Source organism: Buteo buteo, chromosome 8, assembly GCF_964188355.1.
Source record: "Buteo buteo chromosome 8, bButBut1.hap1.1, whole genome shotgun sequence".
Classification (NCBI taxonomy): Eukaryota; Metazoa; Chordata; class Aves; order Accipitriformes; family Accipitridae; genus Buteo; species Buteo buteo.
Window position 1 is genome coordinate 17,522,852 of NC_134178.1, and position 25,345 is coordinate 17,548,196.

General features: G+C 47.5%; 1 protein-coding gene across 9 annotated transcripts in view; it reads left to right on the forward strand.

The window, feature by feature from the left end:
- Nucleotides 1–25,345, forward strand: part of TIAM1 (TIAM Rac1 associated GEF 1) — a 194,290-nt gene that overhangs the window by 56,223 nt on the left and 112,722 nt on the right. For 6 of the 9 annotated variants that reach the window (XR_012651288.1, XM_075033834.1, XM_075033839.1 and 3 more), the window contains exon 1: nt 18,334–18,499. The exons of 1 other annotated variant lie outside the window; for it this stretch is intronic. Coding sequence is in view for 5 of the 8 variants with exons in the window: in XM_075033834.1 (XP_074889935.1) it covers nt 18,475–18,499 (25 nt within the window). In the remaining 3 variants the exon portion in view is untranslated. Of the gene's footprint in view, nt 1–2,459; nt 2,520–18,333; nt 18,500–25,345 lie in introns of those variants that run through there. 2 more of the 9 variants (XM_075033837.1, XM_075033836.1) reach the window with 2 other exon arrangements.

Consider the following 25,345-nt stretch of genomic DNA (forward strand, 5'->3'; position numbering starts at 1 on the left):
GGCCAGTGCAGCCTCTCTCCGGGGCTTTCTGCACCTCTCCCGAGGCGGTGGGAAAGGGGGGAAGCATCCGGCCCGGCCCTGGGTATCGATGCCGATTTTAATCGTAGCGGAATGACAGTTCTGCCCATCATTAGGATTCATGCTAGTGTGTTTTAAGACTTCCAAGCTGATATCCTTCGTGCACATGTGGTAGTGCAGATAAAATTTCCCAGAAAGGTTGCTGATCTGCTGTTGGTCCTGCCTGAACTCCTTATAGACACAGTCCCTCTCCTGCCAAATCCTTGCTCCATGAGGTGTGTGGGGACCCTATTTTTAGCTGAGTTTCTGCCTGTTTACAGGGAAAGCATTTCTTTCTTGAAAACCCGTCTGTGCTGAGAGAAAGCAACAACCAACACAAGGTAAACAAGACTTTTTGGTAAATGGCCGAGTGACTTTGTCCTGGCCTAGCAACTGGTGGGACCTTCTCTTAGCTGGCGTGAAGATGGATCAGGACCTCGGTTGAATATTTGAAGCTGCTGTCTAATGCCTGATGAGGGTCCTGCTCCAGCCTCTGCTCCAGCCTTGCCTCCTTTCTCCCTGGGTGGCATGGTGGCAAGCAGGCTGTGATGAGAAGCCTGCCTGCTTTATTTCTACTTCAGCAAAGGGAATTGCTACAGTTTCTTGCTTTTTGTTGTTGTGGTTGCTAATCCTGCAGGGAAGCTGATCATTCCCATGTGTTCTTGGCTTTTGTTTTTGTTTACTTTTTGATGAAAATCCCCTTTTTCTGTTTTTTGTTTTGGTTTTCCCCTCCCCATCCCTGCCTGCTGGTGTGAATAAATGGGAAGATGCCTTATCTTACCTGCAGCATACTGAAGCCTTACTTTACCTGCTGTATAGTGAAGGGAGATGCTTTTATTTCTGTGACTGGGTTGCTGGGAGAGGGGAGGTGTAGCTATGCATCTGAGATGTGGATCTGGGCCCCAAATCTACCACTGGGCTGAACTGGTGTCCCTCCAGGGTTGTTGTTGGAGCTTGTGCAGAGTTTGGTGGATCCTTGTGTAGCAACCCCAGCTCAGAAGTTTTTGTCTAAGAGCTACTGCATGGGACAATGCTGCAGGATTCGGGCCATTTGCTCTTGGCAGGTCCCTCCTCTCTTTTCAGCTGCATTGCTCTTTGACCATAGCTGGTATATTGTCAACTAGTAAAAGATCATTCATGTTGAATTATGGATGCATAAAACAGCGGCAGGCTTTTAATTGGGTGGCTATTCAGAAAGCAGGTGCTTCCTCTTGGGGTTTAAGTTACCAAATTCATCAGGGCATTTCAACTTCTTGCATTTTAAATTCCCCGATCCTAAAGACAAAGTCATTTTCTCAGCTTTGGAGGCTGACATCTGCTTACGGGGATTAAGCGTGTTCCTGTAGCAGCGGGCACAGATTTTCTTTGTGGAAGGGGATATAGTGAAGAGAGTATTAAAGCCCGGTACAAGTTCCCGTACTGGGATGGAAATTGCTTTGCGGGTTTGGAGGGAGGCATGTCGGAGCTTGCTTATTTATTTGGCAGGTGTCTGATGATGTTACAACATCTACAGCACTTAGAGCCTGGGAAGGTTTTGAAAGGACTCAGTGCATTGTGGTGGGTCGAATGGCAATGGGAAGCTCTCCTCTTCCCATTTTCTTGTTGTGGGAAAACAACCATTTTAAATGATGAGCCATCAGTAAGCTCTCCCTCCCACAAACTGGTGTTCTGAGGTGATGTAAAGATGATTGGTCAGGAAGAAGGGCTGTAGAAAATCTCAGTTGGATGGTGCTCAGGGAGTTGTCAATCAACTCACATTTCCAATCTCTGAACAGTGTGTGGTGATGATATTTGCTGGGGATAAGTGACCTTTTACTACTTTAGTTGGACAGGCATTCTAGACATTTATTTTTTAAATGCATTCTGTTTTACTACCTTAAACCTACGTCACTGCTTCCCGTTTATTGGTTTGTGAGATCCAGACTAAACCAATTTGGCCCCCAAGAGTAATTTTGCTGACAGCATGCAATTGGGAGCCAAGCTTTTTATAAAACTCAAGATCAATAGAAATGGTACAATTAGCTAAACCCAAGTCCAGTGGAAAGAGTTGCTTTTAAACAAGTAAATGTTCCCTGCAGGACTGGCAGCCCCAGATACTTCAGCCCTGAGTGCCTGGAGCTGACCGACTGCAAACCAAAGGGAAACCAACTTAATTGGGTTTTGTGGCTCTGGCAAGATATAAACAGTAACAAATAGTGAGAAGCAATTTAGATTTGAGTTATTTTCCCCCTTGCATTAATAGGTTGAGGTGATGTTAGTGATAAAAACCTGGCCAGCTCTTTGGCTGCCATAGTTTGGCAGAGGTCTGTCGCAGATAATGAGGGTCATGCAGATTAACACCAGCTGTGTGCATCTGGCTTGATGTTTGAAGTTGACCTGTTAATCTTTCTCTTCCATTCCAGAAGCTACGTGGGACAACAAATGTTTCCCTACCTTCCTACTTACTTCTGTAACGCCCTCATGTGAGTAATGACCAGCGTGGTTTTGGTAAAGACTTTTACTGTTGTATCTGTTTGCAGCTTCTGCCCACCCTCCTTCTGCTCTGCTAACTTGTCCCTTCCTTTCTCTGTCCTAGGGCGATGCTCTATAGCCTGCAGAGGAGAATGAGTGGTCTCTTAGAAATAAAAATGTTAAGGCTGCTTTGAAATCCACAATGTAATACATAGTGAAATGTTTATATGAAAAATCGTGTCAGCAGCTGCATGTTTTATCAAAGAAAGTATGTTCAGAAATGTTTACAGAAACATGACAGCACTAAATCTGGATCATTGGTCACTAATCTTTGCAAAGATACAAAACTGATTAAATAAAAAAATTCCCCTGAGGCACCCTGTAACTTGCAATATATGTATGACCCAGGCTTTTAAAGGCTCCTCTCCTGCCCTTATTCTTCTCCACACTTCCTCCATGTGGTCACTCCAAATTGCTGCCAGCTGGCCTATTTGTCATGTGTGTTTGCTTGTGCCGCTTCTAATTTTTGACCTTTCAAAGAGACAGACAAAATCTGTGGCTTATGCAAATCTTTGAATTTGCAGCCAGCCTAATAGTGGGAAGGAAAAATACAGGGAGTTTAAGCCGCAGAAGGGAACAGATTCTGTTCTCTAGTGCCTCAGTATTGACCCTAGACCCTAGCGTGCCTATAAATGAGTCAAAGTCTTGCCTGTTGTGTTCGAGGTTTTCTTACCTCCATGTTGCCTTCTACCCTTATTTCAGATGTCAGGTCAGGTTCCTTCTGGTGTGTTTTCAGCTTGACAAATATGATCCATTTTTTTTGTTCCAGGATAAGTTTTTTTTCAACTGAGTGGTTTTGTAGTGTGGTACCTTCACAGAGACAAAAACAGAACAAAAAATTGATTTAAAAAAATGTGAGCATCGTAGAGAAAGAAGAATGAAACTAGAAGACTGATATATCATCAAACTGAATATGCTGGTGTGTGAATACGTGGCAGAACAGTCTGTTAACAGAAAATGATAGTGAAATTGGGTGATATTTCCAGTTTCCCTAGAGTGAAAGCACATGCAGTTTACAATGGATAATGAAATGTTATGGTTTTTATGTCTAATACGTTAATTCTGCCAGTGCAGTAATCCCGAGGTTCCAATCCACTGCAAGGCTGACATTTACATTATAAAGAGATGCACAGACATTTATTGAGGATATAGACTGACAGTGCATCTTAAAAAAAAATAAGAGAAAAATGTAAAAGGTCTCCTTTTCATTCTCTCTTCCTTTCACTCCCATTCCACCATATCAAATATTGACTAATGTCAAAGGGGCTGCTGCTCTTAATGCTGTTGCTCGTTTCACAGCAAAACCAAAAGTTAATTCCTTTTTTTTTGTGTGTGTGTGTGGAAAGGAGAATATCACGTGTGACATTTTCATGCTTGTGTATGGCTTGGGTTTTGTAAGAGCAAATCTTCGGCACTTCCAGCTTGGGGCATCCTGCCCTGTCACACAGCTGCATTGCCAGGGTGGTTGTGAATCAGACCAAGGTACTGATCCAGTATATAAGCCGTGTATTGTTCACCTGGTTAGCCATAAGCTGGCCCCGTTTCCCTTCTATACTTCATTGCCGAGTGGCGGAGGCATGGCTCTGAGCTTGAGCTATCTTTTTAATCAGGGCCATGTGTTCCCGCTCCCCTCCTTGCACTGGTACTGGTGCTTTCCTCATTGCACAACAAGCAAGTTCAGGAAGCCAAAATGGCCAGAAAATAAGAATGTGTTTTTTTGACCAGCTGTGTTTTGTGAGCCAGGGTGCTAGAAGAGGGCTAGTGGGTGACTGGAGGTGGAAACGCGTAGGCAGGACGTGGCAGCCCTGACGTGGACTAGTTTAAAGTGGGGCGAGGAGGGACAGGGGTGGGGGGCAGGTGGCTGCCTGGGGATGCTGTTGGCCAACAGTGCACATCCCTCCTCTCTTTTGGTGCCTGTTTGAGTAAAGACGTGTCACCATTCACTCCTAGGCAGAAAAACCTTTAAGCATGATGATCAGCTTTAAGCAGGTACCACAACTCTGGTTAAAATCAAGGGTGTTTTTAATGAGTCTAAAATCAATCCCATGGCTAAGTCTTTTGCTGAGGAATGACGGACAGTTTCCGAGGCTGCCTGAAAGGCTCTGCTGCACCTTGCTTAACGAGAGCAAAAAGGAGAAGTGGAGGTCATGGGCAGCCCATGGAGCACAACTTCAACAGGATTTCCTCTTGTGCAGTGCCACTTTTTCCTTAGTTCATCAGCTATGTCCCTTGGAAGCTTTGACATAGAGGGGAAAAAGCAATGTCCCTTGGAAGCTTTGACATAGAGGGGAAAAGTCTTGCAGCCTGGTGCTTTCTACCACTGTCTGCAGTCTCTCCTTGCCAGTGCATTGGGACAATTTATCCTAGTGCTGGGAAGCCAGCCACTTCACAGTGCTTTTGGACTCTGCTGAAGGCTGATTGAAGAGAGGGAAACAGTTTAGTGAAACATATTGCAAAACTTTGACCTCTCCACAATGTACTTTGGACCAGTCCTTCTTGATTCTCCTGGTATTGCCTGGAGGTCTCAGGCACTGAGCTTCCATGGAGAGGGCTCCTGGTTGTAAGGGGCTGCTACTTGTTCTGCAGCACTCGTATCCTCTGCTTGCAGCACCCTGCTTCTGACACAGGTGTCTCTCTGAATGCTGCAGTGCATCTCGCTTCTGAACTGTGCATCTGTATGCTGCCTGCAATAAATAATTTCTCAAGTGTTGTTACTGCATAAATATGCAACCACTCGGAGGTCTGCCCCTCCTTTTCCCTGTTCTAGGGCATGTACAGCTGGGGCTTCCTGCTCTTTGGTCTCTGCCCTTCTGCATCATTTGGCTGTGTCATTTTTGAGGAGGTTTGAGGAGAAAGGAGGTGTCTTGGAACCTGTTTAACACTCCCATGGCCTCAGCAATCTGTGTTATTAGGATCCTTTACTCCAAAGCCCAGTGATAGATGGACATCCTTGATTAACCCCTCCTTGCCAGCTATGGGCTTGTGCTTTTTTGCTGTGGATTTTAGAGCTTCTTCACTTGTGTCCTGCAAGATGATATCACAGGAGATACCTGCTTTAAGGACTAGCCAGAGATCCATGCTGAGAGTGCAGTGGAGAGTGAAAAAGAGGAAGCATCTCCCTGGAGAGGCTCTGGATCACTTGTGCTGCAGGATCAACTAATGTGAAGAGTGCAGGAGGCCTGAGGCCTTCGGCACTTTTTATTCTGCTTTTGCAGGGGTCTCCCCAGGACTTTCATCCATGGCTGATGTAGGAGGCTCCCTTTTCCTGCAGCCGACTGTCATTTAAATGGATGAGAAGGTTGATGCTCACACCCTCTGTTCTGGCTCAACTTCATCTGGCCTGACCTCAGCTGGCCTCCACATAGCTCAGCTGGTTTTTGCAGAACCCCTAAATGTGCAACATGGTCATTTAAGTTTGAAGAGTTGAAGAGTTTCCTGATCTGCTGAGTGCGGCTACAGTGGGGGAAGTGGGACGAGTTATAAAAGTAATTTCTTCAAGTTACTGAGTGCAGCATTCTTGACATACTTAAGCATACAATCTCTGATTACTGCTTTTGTGCAATTAATGCAGCTGATGAAAATGAACTATTTTATTTCTCTGCAATGTATTTCTATGTTGTCCCTGCCTTTGCCCTATTTATTGCCACTTTAATACATACCCACTACTATTCATACCATGCAGCTATCCCAGTGTGTATTAATCACATTTTTGGGGGTGGGAATAGAATAGGAGAGAAATAACTTTGGTCACACAGACTTATGCAGAGAAGGATCTGCCCTGATACGCTGATATCTCCCAGAGCTTCTTACAGTTGGAACAGTGACAGCAGGCAGCATTGGAGTCCGCCTCTCAAATGTTGTGTTTAATCACAAATGAGGCTTTAACATTCAAGTAACAGACAAATACTGAAAAGGCTCATAAGAAATAAAAGTAACAGGCAGGTGTGGCGGTTTGACCCTGGCTGAATGCCAGGTGCCCACCAAAGCCGTTCTATCACTCCCCCTCCTCAGCTGGACAGGGGAGAGAAAATATAACAAAGGGCTTGTGGGTTGAGATAAGGACAGGAGAGATCACTCACCAATTACCGTCATGGGCAAAACAGACTCAACTTGGGGAAAATTAACTCAATTTATTACCAATCAACCAGAGTAGGGTAATGAGAAATAAAACCAAATCTCAGAACACCTTCCCTCCACCCCTCCCTTCTTCCCAGGCACAGCTTCACTCCCAGATTCTCTACCTACCCCCCCAGCGGCACAGGGGGATGGGGAATGGGGTTTACGGTCAGTTCATCACACGTTATTTCTGCCGCTTCATCCTCCTCAGGGGCAGGACTCATCACACTCTTCCCCTGCTCCAGCGTGGGGTCCCTCCCACGGGAGACAGTCCTCCACGGACTTCTCCAATGTGGGTCCTTCCCACGGGCTGCAGTTCTTCACGAACTGCTCCAGCGTGGGTCCCTTCCACGGCGTGCAGTCCTTCAGGCACAAACTGCTCCAGTGTGGGTCCCCCACGGGGTCACAAGTCCTGCAAGAAAACCTGCTCCGTGGGCTCCTCTCTCCATGGGTCCGCAGGACCTGCCAGGAGCCTGCTCCAGTGCGGGGTTCCCGTGGGGTCACAACCTCCTTTGGGAACCCACCTGCTCTGGCGTGGGGTCCTCCCCAGGCTGCAGGTGGAGATCTGCTCCACCGTGGACCTCCCTGGGCTGCAGGGGGACAGCCTGCCTCACCATGGTCTTCCCCATGGGCTGCAGGGGAATCTCTGCTCCAGCGCCTGGAGCATCTCCTCCCTCCTTCTTCACTGACCTTGGTGTCCGCAGGGTTGTTTCTCTTATGTGTTCTCACTCCTCTCTCCAGCTGCCATTTCTGTCTGTCCCAGCAACTTTTTTTCCTTCTTAAATCTGTTATCCCAGAGGCATTACCACCATTGCTGATGGACTTGGCCTTGGCTGGCGGCAGGTCTGTCTTGGAGCCGGCTGGTATTGGCTCTGTTGGACACAGGGGAAGCTTCCAGCAGCTTCTCATAGAAGCTACCCCTGTAACCCCCCCGCCACTACCAAACCCTTGCCACACAAAGCCAATACAGCAGGACTTTAAAAGAGGGGAAGAAGAGTGCAAATGAGGAAAATTAATCAGCAGTTCTAGAACAATTATGATTTTCAGAGTATGAGGCTTTTGCCAGTAAAGCAGACCAGGTCTCTGCCCTTGAGCTTGCTTAAGCAGTTAATCTGTATATGAACTCTTAGTCTTAGGGATCACTGAGAGATATGATGCCTCTCTGAGCATTCAAAAACACATTTGTGCAACTATAAAGGCAAGGTCACGTGGCAGTGGTGTTAGAAGCTGCAGGCTCAGGTCAGATCTTAATGCGGGTCTTCCAAAGGTGAGCATGGAACACCATGAATGTATCCCGATGTATGTACTGTCAGTCAGTGTTGCCACTGGTTTGCAAATGCTCAAGAGTGGGCTTGCAGGAGCAGGGCCGTTGTTTGAGTATCACAAACCATATATTCTTTGCCTGCTTTGTCTGTGGCCTTCTTCCAAATAGTAGTTTGGAACAAGATTTGGAGACTCTTTATTTTCTTTTAAATTTACTGGTATCAAAAGAAAGCCAAAGACTTCGCACTGCAATTCAGAGAAGACACTTCCAGTTGCTTCATGCTTTTCTCCTGCTCTTGTTCTGCACCTCCTTACCTTGCCTGCTAACTGTGAGAAAGAGCCAACTTTTAAACAGTGTTTCCTGATAATGATTCTCAGTTTCTTGTTTTGTTAATAAAGGGAGTCTGAACAATTTCCTGTAATTTTGATGCTTTTCAAAGCGAAATGCACCAGTGGTATTTCTCAATACTACCCTATCTTAGCATGCCCCTGCCATGCTTTGCTCTTGGCTTCCAAGCTATGTACAGAAATCCCCCAATTTGCTCTGCTGTGGGTTGGGAATGAGAGTGTAGACAGAGGTGTGCTTTGCAGGCTGCTAGGGACTCAACAGGAGGTTGCCATCCTGCTGCCACCAAGTAGTACTACAGAACTCTGGAAGTCAGTGGCTTTCAGGTTTGCTGGTGAAAGTGTTTTTGTGAGTGCTCGCACTATTTCAGCGCTTGCTGTCGTCCAGTTGAGCAGGGACCTGTTTGCTTAAGTGTGTCCTCAGCTCTGTTGGACTGAAACGGGTTGGGGATGCTGTGGCTGGCCCTAGAGCTAAGTTGGTAAGCGTGTTTGGCAGCTCGTGTGGAAGGAGGAGGATCTAGCTGTCATGGTCATAGGCATGGTTTGACTGGATCAAACCCTTCCACAAGCTGTGAGGAAGCTTCAAGGCAGCATAGCTGGGTGGACCCAACGCTGATGAAAGGCTCATCTCCCCTTGATGTGGAGTTTTGCCCTGTCTGCCAGGCATGGTCCTGGGCATTTGATTGATGATTGTTTAGGAAGGTGCCCCTGAGCCTGGCGTTAGTGAGTCTTTGGGGTGAGAAGGGACATGTGGGGGTCTCCACTCCAACCCCCTGCCCAAAGCTGGGCCAGCTCTGGGACCACACTCAACTGCTCAGGGCTCTTTTCCAGGCAGGTCTTGAAAACCTCCAAGGATGGAGCCTGCACAACCTCTCTGGAAAACATGGTCCTACTTCACTTTTTACTTGCAGCATCTTCATGGTGAAGATCTCTCTATATCCAGACAAAACTGTCAGTGATTCACACTGCATGACCACTGTAATATAGCATACCCAGACTTGGCATGGGCACCACCACTGTGGATGCTTGACAGAGACTGTAGATGGACACAAACTATGCCTTGAAATTAAAGATTTGTTCATTATGAGGAGCACAGTACTGGCAAACAAGTAGACAGTAATATAGTTATATGAGCTGTTGTGTCCTGGCAGTGGGTGAGGGAAGTATAAATAGGAAAAGTAGAAATATAGCATGTACTTTCTGATAAAATTGTGTTTGTCTTTCAGTGGAATAACTTGATGTGGGTTTTTAAAAGGGAAAAAGACCTCTAAAGTAGCTAGAACAAGTTAATGGAAAAGGAGAAAAAGGGAAAGCACTAAGACATAAACCAGAGGGCCATATCTCCTTAAATCTCTCTGAGACCTCTGGGCAATGGCAAGTACAGTTGTGCCAGCCCTGCCTGCCAGTTATAGTGTTTATAACCTTGAGTCATCCTGTGAAAGTCAGTAGTGGTAGCACTCTGGGCAGAACCTGAAGTCAAGATCTCTGCTCATGTCAGAGGGCTTGGTCAGGTTGCAAGTGAGGGCTGTCAGGTCGTGGCCCCCCAGGAGAGAGGTATTAACTGAATGGTGTGATTCCTGTGCTGTGCACTGGTCCGGGGAGGTTGAAACCAAGTTGGGGCTTCTTTTCATTGAGGTGACATTGAGGAAATGTGTTTACTGTCTGGCTGTAAAGATTTGCAAAAAAAGAGAAGAAATAAATTGGAGCGTGTTTTCTAAAAACGAGAACACGCACAGTCAACCAGCATCTTTTATTTTTATGCAGCATGTCTAAAATAGATGCAGGTCTGCCTACTTTCTTAACATGCATCCAGCAGACAGTAACAGCAGCATCTTATGTTTCTGTACTGTTTCTTTCTCTGAGGATCTCGAAGTACTTCATAGGGAGGACCAGCCGATGGGAAACCGTGCCTTTAGCCTGGGTCTGCCCAGTGGTGTGGTCTGCAGCAGAGCTGGTGGTGGGAAGGTGGTGTGAGGGCTTGCAGCAGGAGCTTTCTGGGCCAGTCTCATTCCCAAAGCCCGCTTTGGGCTGTGCAGGCAGTTGTGTAAGAGCATCCTCAATTTCACTGCATGCTTTCATGGAGAGTTTGAAGAAACAGAGTGCGTGCCTCTGCCTCCATAACTGTTTGTTCTCCTGCCCGTCCTGTTGGCCAGATTGTTCCCTTCCCTGACTTGCCTATTCCCACTGCTTGAGAATAGTGAGCTGTTGAGAAAGTGACATGGCTTTGGATGTGTCAATCACCCCTGCACCGTGAGGGTGGAGGTGTCAGTGACAGGAGGGGATGTGTGCAGATGGCATTGATGCTGCCGTAGTCTTCTCCTTCAATATAAAGCTCAGTGTGGGAGGGAGGGAGCAAGGGCACTTGTGCTAGCCTGCTTGGTCCAGTGAAAGGTGAGAGTTGAATGCACAGGGAAGTGCAGCACAGACAGAAGAGTTACTGGAAGGGTGCTTTCTGTTGTGCCAGTGGAGTTAGCAGATATTTATAGTCCATGCTTGAAGCTGCATGCTCAATTTGCTAAGTCTGGAAAGGGGCAGTCGCTCAGAGTCTTTTCCTTTGGTTCTGATAGGGGTGGAGGGACTTTTCCCCCCAGTTCCTGCCTCCAACACATTAGGAGCCCACGGGGATTCACCTGCACATGCTTGCAGTCAGCCTTTCTCCACCCAATGGGCAGGTGAGCGCTGGAGAGAGTGGAAAGTACTGTACACTGAAAGTACAGCACTGTCCCTTCCAGTGGTGCATCTCTGGCTCTGGGGGAAGGACGGCAGAGCCATGGGCTGCAGTCTCTGCGGGCAGCGTGGGAGGGATGGATGGGGATGGTGAGGTCCGTCTGTGGCTGGTGCAGTCTCTGCTACCCGGCCTCCCCTGGCTCTGTGCCTGTGAAGCAGTTTCTCCATGAGCTGTGAGAAGATGCCTCCTCTGGGAAGAGCAGGGGGAGACTGAGCCATTGAATAAACTTCGGGCTTTGGTATGCTGTCAGTCGCACTCCTCCTGAGAGCAAGGGAAGAGGCTGAGTCTTGGTCTCATGCTGGTGTAAGCTGGAATTTATCCCTAGAGTGAAAGGAGTCGTGCCTGTTTGGGCCAGCTGCTCAGTCAGCCCTGAATTCAGCCCCCAAGTTCATGGCTGCGAGTGCATTTCATCCTAGTGGCAAGGAATTGGAAAACGCAGCCCGGGCCAGTACATGGAGATGCGCGGGGCTGGGGTGATAACTGAGGAGCCCCTGCTTGGTGGCTGGAGCAGAGGTCTAGGAGAGAGGAGCAGCGTGGCTCACAGTCTGATGGCATGGGAGATGTAACCAGTGGGCTCCCAGTTCCCTCTTCCTCTTTGATGTCCCATCCCTGTGCTCACGCAGCCATGTGCTTGGCGAGGGCAGGGGACCCCTCTCTGCCCAAACTCTGCCTTTTTTTTTCCAGCAGGGCCAGTTTTCACCTCAAGCTGTCCCCTGAACCAGCAAGCCACTGGCCTGCCATGAGCACTGGTACATGTGTTGAGAGGGGAGCTTGTGGCTGTAGGGTGAGTCTCCCCTTAAGGCAGCAACATGGACTTCAGTATGTTTAAGCCAACTGTGCCACCGTGCTTTTTTTGGTACTCATGGGCTTTACGCTGGGACAGGTATCTTCTGTCCTCTCACCATTGGCATAAAAACATAGATGGCAGGTCAGGTGCTCTGGCTAACTTAACATGAGCATGTTTTGAGTCAGGTTTTCACTGTGGGTGATCGGGCCATGCCTGGATCAGGTGTTAGTGACAGGGGACCAGGGCATCTGTTGTAATCCCACCTCTGCTCAAGGACTGTGGCCATGAGCAAATCACTCACTCTCCGCTTGGCTGTGCAGAAGATGGGGATAATACATGCCTCACAGGGGTATTGTGAAAGTTAATTTGCTAATTATTTATAAAGTACATTGGAGTGCTGCTCCACACTTCTACACAGTATTATGATAACATCTAATTAGTAATTCCTTATGATGCTTCATTTTCTTTCTGCTATAAATATTGGCCTAATATGGGGACGACTCTGCCTGTGCTAGTCATCTCAGTGACTTAGAGGGAATAAGCAAGCTGGATTTGGTTTGTAAATGGTCTGTCTTTCCCCCCCTGCCTCCTGTGCCATCTTACCCCTAAAAACAATGTCCCCTTTGGCAGCCTGCTGCCTGGCCAGTGTCCATCAACGGGTCACTGCTTGGGGAGAAGTCATCCCTTGAATGGAAATGTCAGCCCTGAAGCAACCTCCTTGCTTTTCCTGGGCTTTCCCAGAATTACCCAGCCTTGCGGCTCTGGGCCCTTTCTTGTTGGGCTGGTGCAGGCAAGGAATGGCAGGAGTGTTGTTTTTTCTTCTCAAAATAAGTAATGCTCAGAGACCTTTGCTGTACGTCACACCTTGCTGGTTTTACCTGGCTTTGAGCTCTTTTGAAGCTATGAATAACCTGTATGTTTAATACTTCAATGCAGTGAATCCAAAAGCCTGTGATACTTATTTTTAGTGTTGAAAAATTTTGACAACTAATGTAAACCTACGTTATCCATCACTTGACAGCATCATCACCAGTGTACAGCTTGTCACTCTCATTTTGAGCTGATTTTTTCCAACAAAATTAAAACTATTGGCAGGGATGTGGTGGAAGTGTGTCAGAGTACGGCATGAAAATGACAGCAGCTACCGCCTATTTCTTTCAAAGAAATGAGAGGAGGTGTTTAGATTAGAGGTCTTGAATAAAATGTTCCTCCTCGAGCCTTCCCATCGAAAAAGGGAACAGTCCCTATTTTGTTAAACTCTGGCTCATCATTGCACCATGTGGCGGTTGCGTTAAGGACCGAATGGGCTCACGGGTGCTGCTGCAAGGCTTGTGCAATGCGGGGTGTTGCAGTGGTACCCGCTTCCCTGCTCAGAGGCAGCTGGGTTGGAGCCACCATGTGCAGCCAGATGGTGTTGGGCACCCTATAAAACTATCCCAGTGCTGAGGAGGTGCAGAAGCTCGTGGTGACTTTGGGTACGTCTGTGCATGCGTGCTTGCGTCTGTGTCCAGAAGAGCTTCACCATTGCAGGTATTTTCTTGAGGCTAGATGACTAGAAGCAAGCCTCTTCTATAGATACTAATGCTGTATACACAGAGGTGTGTATTTTACCTGCACGTACCTGGAGGGTCCTGGTAAAGAGAGACGGAGCCCTACCTTTGCTTGTGAAGTTATGCATGGCGAGTGTCTGTGAGCAAAGTGCCCGCGTACACACCGCAAAGTTGGTGTGAGAGCTGCCAGCCACAAGCAGCACGATGAAATGCAAACCTTGAATTTTAACTTGTGCTTGCTCCAGAGGTAGTTCATGTCTCTTGTCATTTGTCTTGGTTTTGCAGGCAAGGGTGCTGGCTCATTGCCAGCATCCACTCCCTGTAGCTCATTAGAAACCTTTTTCAACTACCCATGCAGTGTAACAATGGGGATCAGTTTTCCCATGAGTTGATATATCTGCTGACCTCTCCAAAGGGAAAAAAACCCACCCTGTAGTTCATTACCTTACTTTTGTAGAGGCTGAAGGGGAACTATTTGTGGCTGAACAATACTTGCCTTTCACAGCTCCTTTCCTAATCCCAAATAGAAACATGAGGCTGAGAAAATCTTTCTGATAACAGGGACTATGGATACGTTCAATCTAGTATAATTTTTCATGGTGTTAATGTTCTTTAATTGTCAAGGGCTGGTTTGCAGGTTTTTATTGGACAAAGTGAAGGCAGGTAGCGTTAAATGTCAATTTGAGGGGGTAGAAATTGATTCTGATGGTGGTGTGATGGTTTTCCACCAGTGCCCTCTTGTGAGCTTCTACATCACAGAGATCCAGTTTTTGAAAGCTGATGCTTTAAAAAAAAAAAAAAATGCAGGCTAAGTTGACTTTCTTCCTCAGTTTATTATTGAATATAAGATGGCTTGAGCCAAACTGTGTCCCCACCTATACAGAGACAACGCTTTGCTTTAGCAGTAGTCTCGGTCACAGCCCCTCCTGCCAGATGCATGAGGCTGCACAGGCACAAGCGTGGGTGTTGCTCCCAGGGGAGGGGGGTTACCAGGGTGAAAGCCAGTGCATGGCTTGGTCACATCATCCACAGTGATGTGCAAGAGCTGGCTTGAACTCTGAAGCCCAGGCCACATTTGTAGGGCTGCAGTTTATAGTGTTATGTGAAAAAGGGGCGTAATGTTGCGGTAACATGTGCTGGGGTACCTGCCTGTGCTGACAGATTGGTCTGTGGTTACGGGATGTTTGGAGTAGCACCAAAGCTGGTGTTGGCATCAGCACCTTCATGTTCCCCTGGGGTCATTCCTGGCAGATAAGTGCCTGGTGGGCCCTGGGTCATGTCCTGAAACATGCTTGACCAAAGCAGGCAATAATCACAGTGGCTGGGACCATTAGAAACTCCACCATGGCTATAATGACTTGAAGAAAGACCTGAGTGGCTCCAGTTGTCTGGAGGATGGAGACAGGATGCTTCTCCAAGGCCACCTGTTTGTGCAGGTGGAAAATAAGACAGATACAATCAGGAATTTTTGAAGCACCTTGCCTTTGTAAAGTAAGCCATAGTTAAAGAGATATGGTCTGCATAGCCCTGTGCAAGCGGCGGCCGATGCTCTTTGTATCTTACCTTGCTGCTGTGCTCAGGGTGAGTCACTGTACTGAAGTGACTCCCATTTTTCTGCCAAAGTGATAATTCATTGTTAAAATGATATTAACTCATGTGTGCTAATTAGCAGGTGTGCCAGGGTGTGAGAAGACGGGGTTGTTAATTAGGGTTGATAAATACACCTTCATGCAGGATACAGACTTGGCTTGTGTCTGATGGGAGTTCCTCTCCCTTCCTTTCACCACTGGGAAGGTGCTGTACTGCAGTGGACTGTGCTACGCTGGGGGGACCTTTCTCCTTTGGGCTCTGTGGTGGGGTCTCTGTGTCTCCGCTGGATATTTGGGAGAGCCTGTGGACTCCCTGGAGGGTTGCTGGGATTTGTCCTGCTGACGCTGGAAGAAAAAGGGGATTTTCCCAGTGGTGTTATCTTTACTCAACTGAGAAGGGGAGGGTAAATGCGTGCCTTCATCCAGCCACAGGGGTTAGCTGATGGCCATTTCTTCAAGCTCCTGGAGGCAATGGCCCCTCCAGTCATCCAGCTCAGTGGCTGGCCTGGTTGTCTCCAGCCCGTTTTGGGCAGAATATGCTAGGTTCTCTTAAAACAGGTTTCAGTAGGTCTTCGCTAATCGCTTAGCACAGGAGAGCGTTAAGATTTATATAAGTTGGCTCGCACGCCTTCAGAGGAAGCCCACATCAAAAGGCGTGTATCCAAATGCATCAGCCGAGCTGGGGTGACGGGGCCGGGGCCTGGAAATGCCTGTTCTCCCGCAGCAGGCAGGCGTGAGCTGACAAGCCACAGCACTGCCCGGGAGGGCTCAGCCGGCTGCTCCACACCTTCCCCGAGCGGCCGGGGCCACCTGCTCCCTGCAGCCCGGACCCTGGCGACTCGCTTGCCCCAGCCAGGCTTCCCTGAAGGGCCGTCGCCTCGTTTCTCAGCAAAGCTTTGGAGGAGGGCAGGTTGGCTGATACGTGGCTGGGGAGAAGGCTTCCCTTGCCTCTTCCTCCAGTCCCCCTTGAGAATTGCAGCCACAACCGGATCGAGCGAATCAAGTGCTGTATCTGCAAAAACCCCAGATCTTAGCTACGTGATGGCACCTGTAATTCTTCCGTGCATCTCTCTCTCCATATGTCAGTCTTGCTATTTTTTACTTGCTGTTTCTTATTCTGGCGCTATGGGTCATGACAGGAAGGGGAAATCACTGCTTTTCTTTCATCCATCTACATTGATTTAAAATCCACTGGTAGGCAGACCGACTTGGGACTTGCTGACTTATGACTTGGTTGTCTGAAGCTTTCTGAAAGCAACTCTTACAGGGAGGGGGGCACACATACTTTGTGTTTTCCTGGGAGTCCTGGCCGTGCCAAGGATTTGCTATAGGTAGCAGCAAACCATCAGGAAAAGATGCCCCAAACTGCTGTGACAGAATGCAAATCGACCTGATGCTGGCGGCAAAAGGGTGTGCCTCCTTTAGTCCTCTTAAGCTGAAAAATGCTTCAGGCAATCACTTGTGATCTGTTGTAGTAAGCATATATGTTCCTCCTTTAGGACTGGAGCGTAATTGCTTTGTATCTATGCGAGCTTGTGTGCATGCACGCCTGTGTATACGTACACACCGGTTTCCGTGTTAAGGCAAAGCTGTTTTGATGGGAGCGATTAAGGGTGGGTGGCATCGGAGCTCTGAACGCAGCTTTGCCTGTCGGGCTGTTCGAATGGGCTGAAGATGGCGAGTGCTGGCCGTGCCCGAGTGAACCCCAAGGCAGGTAGCAGCAGCCCCCGTCGCCTTCTGAGTCACTCGCGGCTTGCCAAACCTGCTTGCCTGCTCCGGGATTTGCTAGTTACCGGTGCGAAAACTTCTGGAGGAGGCGGTCTGCTCCCCTGGGCTTTTTCCCGTTTGTTTCCCTTGCCTGGCTCACAAATAGGGGCTGTTGGCTTTGCTCATTTGGTGTTTAAATTAACTGTAAGGCTAAGGATCGATTGTTTCAGTGCTTTCTAGTCCAAATGGTACATCTGATCCCATCCCGCCTTCAGCCCTTTTCTGTTGTTGAGGTGGAGGACTCCGGTGCTTATCAGGAGTGCCTGTGGTCATGGGGGGACCTGGTGTTTTCTAAGCGTGGGCAGATAAATCGGAAACATCTGACGCTGCAAGTACTCAGATGTAAAGTTAAACCAAACCTGCTGTTTGAAGTGGGCTAAAACTAACTGCTGTACCAGGAAGCTTGGCTTGCGTGCCTGTTTCTGATAATGGGGTATGTAAGAATGATTGTGCTGCATCAAATCACTTCTCCAACTGTCTTGTCTCTGGCTGGCCCAAAATAGACTCATCTCCTCCCATCCTCTCCTCCAGCATCCGTAGCACCCGGGTATGTGGAGGCACGTAGCCTCACTACAGCTATTTAATCACTGCAGTCGCACAGAAGTGTGTATAAACCTGTGGGAGAACTGGGCTTCTGCACATAGCTTTTGCCTTTTTATTTTTTTTGTTTCCTAATGTTTCCGTCCTTTTTCCAATTTGTGGTCATTGCTGGGTTGCAGAGGGCAGAACTGCAAGGATATGGTTATTGCTTAATACTCTGTATTTTTGAAGTATCACACAGAGTTATAAATGTTAATTTGTTAATTAATTTGTTTTCTGTGTGTAAAAAATATTTCTTGTGTTGTCTACTGCATTCCCCGCATAGTCTGATACCTGTTTTTCTTCTCCCGTATAAACAGTGCAGAGTCAAGGTGGGGGAAGTTGGGGGATAAACACAGATGGTTTGGGTTTTGTATTGGTATTTCTTATTTATAGCAACCATTAACCAACGTTAGTCTTGAAGATGCTGCTGCTCATATCCTAATCCAGAGACAGTTACATGGAAGCAGTGAATTAAGTAAAACCAGATCCATGAGTAATTTTTAAATCTCTGTGGTTCTTGATCTTGCCATCACTTCTGCACCTGTGGACAGCTTGGTGGGAGGCAATTGCCTGTGTGTTTTGAACACGTGTCCTCTACAGAAGCACCGTAAGATGCGTACCCGCGGAGAAGTCCTCTGGGACGTAAGGGAGTTGAGGGCAGTGGCAAAATGCGCAGAGTAGGTCAGAAGTTTCTTATTTTATGTCGTGCTGGTGAATTGCTCCCTGAAAATACAATGAAATGCCAAGGACGATGCAGTTTAGCAGCGTGAGGAAGGGGACCACGTGGCTGGTTCATGTGTAGCTGATATGCAAGTCACCTCTGTGGGTTGACTGGCTCTTTTAGTTTCTGGCTTCTCTTGTAGTGCACCAGGCTGGTGAGTTAAAGTCAGCCCGAAGGGGTGTCCTTAGGAATTCAGATTTTGGGAGCCAGTGGGGCTGAGTGGCAGCTCATTTGAAGCCTGCGACGGGAGGAATTAATCAGGAGAGGGAGGGAAGGAAGGAGGGAGGGAGGGAAACATGGCAAAACCCCAAACCTTCAAACACACCCAATTGACCCATCTCATCTTAGCATGAAACTTAACGAGTTACACCCACTCTGAAGCAGAAGGGGAATGAAACGCTGGCGCTTCCTCCTCTCTGTTACAGGCAGCTGGGGCTTGGGAAATACACCAGGCAAAGATGTTTGTGCTGTTAATGATGAGCGGTAAGCTACTTCACAAATGACATTAACTTTTGCTTGTGTTTTACGTGCTGGCCTGGGGGAATGAGAGCAGCTGAAGCTCAGCTAAAGCTGGGAAAATATGTTTGTGGGGTATAGCATTGTTGTGTTGTCTAAGATGCCGTGTGTCCAGGAAGCCCTATAAGGCTTTCTTCTCCTAACTTTTGTCATTCCCCAGTGTGGATGGGGGTCTCGCTTTCTCTGAGTCGCATTTAATCAGGTTGTCAAGTGTTGTTTGCTTTTCCAGGGTTTGCACTGCTCGCAGGTAGCAGAAGTACACCGGGTTCATTGCAGACACCAAGACTTCAAACTGACTGAATGGGAGTGGGGACTTAATAGCTAAATTCCCTAAGAGAGAAAATGTAGTATCAAGTTACTTATTAAAGATGCTTCCCTTCTCCAGCTGTCTGGCTTTATTTTCAGTAATTACAGGTTGCCATGTTCTTTAATTGTTGAAAATGAGCCCCGTGAAAGGTTTCAACTTGAATTGAGCTCTGTTAGGTGTTTCTGCGAGGTGGGGAAAGCTGAAATGTTGTGAAGGGCAATGCTGCTGTGCTTTTCAGTAAGGGTGGGAAGGCTCGGTTTGGTGGGGTCTCGCACTTGCCGAACATCTGATAATGCTGCAGAAGCAGGGGCTGGGGGAGGCTTTTCCATATGGGGTTGCTCATTTTTCTCCTAGTTACTTCTGCGATCGCTTACCAAGTTACTTTATATACCGGTTACTATCTTTCAATCTAAATTGCCTAATTCTTGGGTTGGTGACAGGAAATGTGAGTACAGAGCCCTGGCCCTGCAATTACTGTGACTAAGCATTAGGGCTAATAACCAAGCGGGCAGAGTTGTCTCCCAGCCCTGCTCTTCCCCCAGCAGCTGGCTGCTGCTGAGGGGCCGGCTCACCATCCTCTCCCAGCTCGCCATCCCGGCCCGCTGTCTTCAAGGCGGCTGTAGAAATGTCGGATATGGCTTCTGCTTCCTGAGGGGCACGGGCTTGCTTTCCGACGGGCAGGGTTCAGGCCTGATTCAGAGCTGCGCTGCAACGCATCAGCCATGATTAATCGTCCTGTGCACAGGCAAAGTATAATGCGTGCTTTTTTGGGGGCATTAAGCCACGCTGTAGCTGTTGGAAACGTTAGTTCTTTAATCGTTTCATTTAATGTACCAGAAACCAACCCATTGTCAAGGTGACTATTAATTCCTTTGACGGCATTTTCATATTGCGGGAGTGATTTAAATTTTCACATGTGATTAGTGCAGTGGAACGAGGGAAGCAGGTTTTGTGGGTGTTGGTGGGTTGCTTGTTTTTCCCCAATCCTTTCAGAGTTAAAAGTGATCTGTGCATTACGGAAAATGTGTGGAAAATTGCTGTGTTAATCACGACAAATGGAGCTAAGGATTCAAGTGCCGGAGTGTGGTGTGCCTGGTTATGCTTCCTAGGGGAATTTGCTCTTTAAAGGGTGCACTTCTGTTTTTCAGAGGTTTCCAACTTGTTTTGAGGCAGAAACACATTATTTTTCCAGAATGCCTGTTGGAAAAAAATCTGCCAAACTGCAAATTTGCATCATTTAAACGTTTGCTTGAGCTTTATGCTTTTGCTCTGGGAAATCAGTGGCAGGATTCCTGCTGGCATTGGCAGCAAGGAGAGGCATTGGTTTTGCACCACTGCAGCAGTGGGAGCAAGCCTATTAGATATCAGTCTTTGGAGCAGACTCATTTACCTTTAAATGAAGTTACACATTACGGCTTGAGTTGTAGGTAATGGCTGTTTGAAAATGAACCCTGAGGAAAATCTGGATAGTTTCCTGCAGGATCAGTGATCTGGACTGGCCCAGCACGGGGTCCAGTGAATGCCTGGGCAACCTCCTGTCAGAAGCTGGAGCAGGAGGATCGGGGGCAGAAATGGGAGCTCCCCACTTGGGGCAACAGATTGGCTTGGGTCTAAAGCATGGCCTCACCATGTGTGTCGAGGCCTAGTGGTGTATGGCAGCAGCGAGCCCTTTATCGCTCCCCCATCACTTTGGCTCTGATTAGTTAGCCGGTGCTGGTCTTTTGCCATGCTGTGAGGATTAATAGCACAAAAAAAACAAAGGGTCTTTGGTGGGTGGAAAAAAGAGGTCACTAAAATAAAATACCAGCTCCTAAACAATTTATTAAAAAAGAAAAATCCAATGCAAAAGTAATGGTGGTGTCAAATATTTAAAAGAATTCGGCAAGAAAGGGGACGACTCTCTACTGATGGTCTTTCTCAGTATTATTTTGTTAAACTGGTGACTGTGTGGAGTGTTCCAGTGAGTTTTATGGCCCAGTAATCCATTGCTGGATGAGGGGAATACATTATTTATAGATTAGAGTGTTTTAACATCCTAGCATGGGGTTGTTTAAGGAGGTCAGAATACAGAGCAGTGGAAATGGGATTAGCCCAGCTGTGCTGCTAACAGTGCAGAAGCAGGGGAAAAAAAGGGAAGTTATCATGTGGATATTTTTATTTTTACTGTGCCTCACAAGGCATAGGTCACAGAAGATTTAGGGGTTTCTAGAACCAGAATGTAGTTTTTCTCTTTATTAGTTGCGACATCTCAAATTTTAATTTAATTGTAAACAAACATGAACATCTTTTTTCCCTGGCTCAGCAGGCTTGCTGTCTGCTGCTTGTTTGCTTTCCCAGTGGGATGGTGTCAAAGGACTTGAGGAAGGGGGAGTGTTTGTGATAGCTAACAAACCCCTCTTCCTTCCAGGGGGAAGCTGTTGTGTTGTTCCCGTGCACGAAGCCTTCCTCTGTGCTTAGCTCCGTGCACGCGTCCTGAAAGTACAGCCCCATCGGCGGGTGCTGCGGCTGGTGCGAGAGGCTTGTGGGCAAACGGGTAGTTAGTTGATTCACTGCAGAGTGCTTTTAATGTAATTGCTTCTTGAGACTTCCAATTACGCTTTCAATAAGAGTTGGAATGCAATGTTCTCAGGTAGCTTAAAAAGCCTTCGTAAAGCAAAGCAAATAAATGATCCCAGCAGTGGCCAGCGGTGTAGCAGGGTGCCCATTAGGCAGTGTGTGCGTCTGGGCGCGTGCAGGCTGAGGGGTCCCGTGTAGCTGCAGTCCTGTGAAGGGTCTCTGCGCCCAGCCCTTGCCTTGGCTCAAACGCAGCCCACACAGGAGGCTCGGTGGTCTCACTGCTGCCAGGGCCCACAGCAGTTCCTGCTCTCCTTCTCTGCCTTCGGTGGTCTTCCCAGCAGCAAGGTCTGGGGTGGTGGATTGGAGGTTAGCTCGTGGGAGACCAGCAGTGGTTTAAACTCGTGCATTTTCTATTATTGTCTAAAGTTGGTCTAGATTACGGGGTAATTAAGAACTCAAACTCACAGTGATGTTAATGGAGTTTAACAAATTGCCAAGCATTAGCTGGGCTTCAGGAACTGTGTGCATGATCTTAGGAGCAGCACAGCAAATGTGCCATGGTGCAACTTCACCAGGAGTGGTATAAGATAAATTGCATTACCTTGCATTGCCGTAGGCATATCTGAGTTACAGCTAATGAGCAGGACCTCTGTAAGCTGACTTGGGCCTGGTGCAAATCACCTTGCATATACGTGCACGCCACTGTAATGGCATGAGTGTTTGCAGTCAGGGACATTTCAAGAACGGTTTGCATCTGTCCAAAGATCAGGCATATGGATTACTTGTGGACATAGGAATGTGTGAAAGCCATGGTAGGTGCGCTTTTCTGCAGACGTAAGGGGATAGAGATGATGCTGCTGGTGGGAATGGTTGTGTTTGTTTCTGAAGAGGCAGAAACATTTTTTCTTGTGCAAGTTGCTCTGCATTTCTATTTTCTCTTGCAAACAAATTGGAACTGGTGGGCTCCGTTTCATATGACTAGTGCAAGAAAACGCTTCACTTGTTTGGGGGATTTTATATTGAATAAGCGCAGAAACAGCACTTGAATAGCATTGTCTTTATGAAACAGTCTTTTTTTCTTTTTCTTTTTTTTCTCTCTATCAATACTTGCAGCACTAGTATGGTTGCCCAGATGCATTTCAGCTTATAGGGACAGCCATAGGGGGCTGCACAGCTGCTGGCAGGACAGGCAGGGGCTTAGGGCCACGGCAGCTGCTTGGTAGAGGTGGGTTGGTTCTGCTACACTGGCCTCTTGCTCCATAGAGTCAAAGCCTCCTGTGTGCCTAGGGAAATGTCTCCCATAGTGCTGGAGCTATCAAGGCAGTTGTCCTGGGTGCTGAGGGTGACCTCTCTGAAGATAAGGCTCTCTGAAGTAGGCAGCGTAGGGCAGCAGCGAGTCATAGCTGCAGATGGATGAATCAGGGGAGTTGCCAGACCTTGTCTGTAGCACTTTGTTGGAAGCCGGAAAGTGGTGCTTGGAAGCCTATAAAATAGCAGAGGTGGGAGGAAAAAAAGAAAGCGTGTAGATTTTGCATTAATACCTGCCTCCACCATTTTGGGAGGATGGACAGAGCCGCTAGTGCCGGTCTCTCCTTCCATACACTACATTGCTGTGTGGCTGCTGAAAATACCCTAGCAGCAGTTGGGCTTTTGGTGAGAGGGGGCTTCACAGATCATATTCGAAACTGCTGTAGCAAACTCTGAAAACCTGATGACGTGACTTTCCCAGGTGAGCAAACAGCACTGTGCGGTCCTGCAGCCAAGTCCCTCTAATCCTCAAGTCAGAGGGAAAACAAATAAGCCTTCTGCTGTCTGCTTCCCAGCTGAAAATTGCTTTGTTATTCATTTGCATTAACCTGGGTGGGGAAGGTATATTCAGAGTGTGCTCCAGGCCCTTAGACGTTGAAATGGAGACAAAGACTCCCCATTGCGCAAGGCCACCGCCGGGAAGGGAGGTGGGAGGCTGCTGGGTGCAGCCACCTCCCTGTGCCCAGGCAGGAAATGGGACCAAATCCTGGTTGGGACAGGGCGGCTTTTGGTCAAGGGCTGGGATGTGCAGGAGAAGGAGTATGTAATAGTTACCAGAAAACAAAATTCTCTTGAACAGCACTGCTTGATAGGCACATTTCTTGCACGTTAACTGATGGGCCTAGCTGCAAGCAGCTAAAATGATTTTAACAGCCTGCATGTGATTATGCTAAATATTGCCAAACCCCCCAAATCCAGTGTGTCAAAGGGCATTAACCGTGTGGTATAAACTTCCCAACCTGAAATTAGTGAACACAAGTGATCAATCTGAGTTTTAAAAAATGCAACCATATAATTGCGGCTCGCCAGCTCCGTGCCCACGGCAAGTGTCTAAGACGACGATTTTTGGGTTATCCCGGTCATGGGAAAGCTGCGTCTCGACGCTGAAGTCTTGTCTCCAAAGGGATCAGGCACGTCCTTGCCCGTGCCCAGGTTTTGCATGAACACTAGCAAAACTTGGAAGACCCAAACCCGAGGTTGTCTGCTGCTCCTTGGCTGCAGGGAGGCTGCTCACCTGCCTTTGTGAGTTGCTTTCCACCTCGCTTGGTGAGGGGGACCCACATGTATGAGGCCCCTCTGCAGCTGGAGGGATGCTGCGGCACAATGTGGCATGGCTGCAGCCCAGGGGTTGCTGGAAGAAGCCCGCAGATGAAGCGCCATGGGATTTGAAGCGTTAAATACTCCCAGGTTTCCTGGGGGAGGTATTATTAAGTGATCGCTACAGGTTTATGCAGTGAATTAAAGTGGTTACTGAAAACCTTTGCCAAGCATCTGATGACTTTCACTGTAAGTGATGTGTAATACATGCCAAAGGTTGTTTTGGTTAAAAATGACTAATATGCTTGTAACAAAGGACCCCCCCCCTTTTTTTTTTCCCATTGCACAACTGCAACAATGAAAATGCCTTTTTATTTTTTTTTTCCTTAAGTGGGAGGAAAGTTGCATTTTTGTTGACTTTTATGGCATCCCAGAGTGGAGTTAGTGAGGTGCTGCTGTAAGAGGTGTGAGCATAGGCAGCACCAGGCACCAGAAATGCACATAGCCTTGGTGTAAGACTCGAGGCAGAATACAGAAGTCAATTCAGTTAGAAGTTGCAAGATGGAACCTATGACAAAAAAAGCCAGCAGGAGTAATTTCCTCACTGCTTTTATTTTTTTAAGCAAATTAATCTTAGTACTTTAGTAACATTTGGATGATTTCTTGGTAATCTTTTTCTGGGAAGCAATTTTTTGTGTGTGTACTTTGTTGTGGAATGATAAATCACTGTAATTTACCAGCCTGTTTTTAAAAATTTGGAAAGTCATGCTATTTGATATGTTCCTTCAAGCTGTCATTGCTGGAGGCATATGAATGAATACATGACATTTCAGCTTCTGTTTACTGTTTAAAACAGGTCTTTATGCTTGACATGGTTACCTGAGCATACCTTCAAGTTTGGAATTTATGTTTTTTTTTTAAAGGGAAATTAAAAGCAGCAGAAGATTTTTGAGGAGGAAGTAAATGCAGTCAGTTGTTTTGGGCCACCTGGACTTGGTAAAACTGTATAAATATCCAGAGCTCCATGAAGACTTTGGGCCCATTTGCAGTGTCTCTGGGAGCCCCTTGTCTTTCCTTGCTGCAGCGGCTGGCAGCACGGGCTGTCCCCCCTGGCCAGGGGACAGCCGGTGCCTCTCTGCTGAAATGTGGCCTCCAGCCTTTTTGCAGCAGGTGGTTGAGGCCAGAGGAGGGCAAATTTGCACATCTGCATAGGTACTCAGACAGCTGGAGTCTGTATTTCGAAATAACGTTAAGTAATGTGAGGAATAAGCAGAACACGACTGTCCGGGAGCATAAGAAAACTGCAGTACCTACCATAGTCAGCTTTTGATTCATGCTTCCGGGCAAGCAAAAAGAAAGAAATTGAGGCTTTTTTGGGACCATGG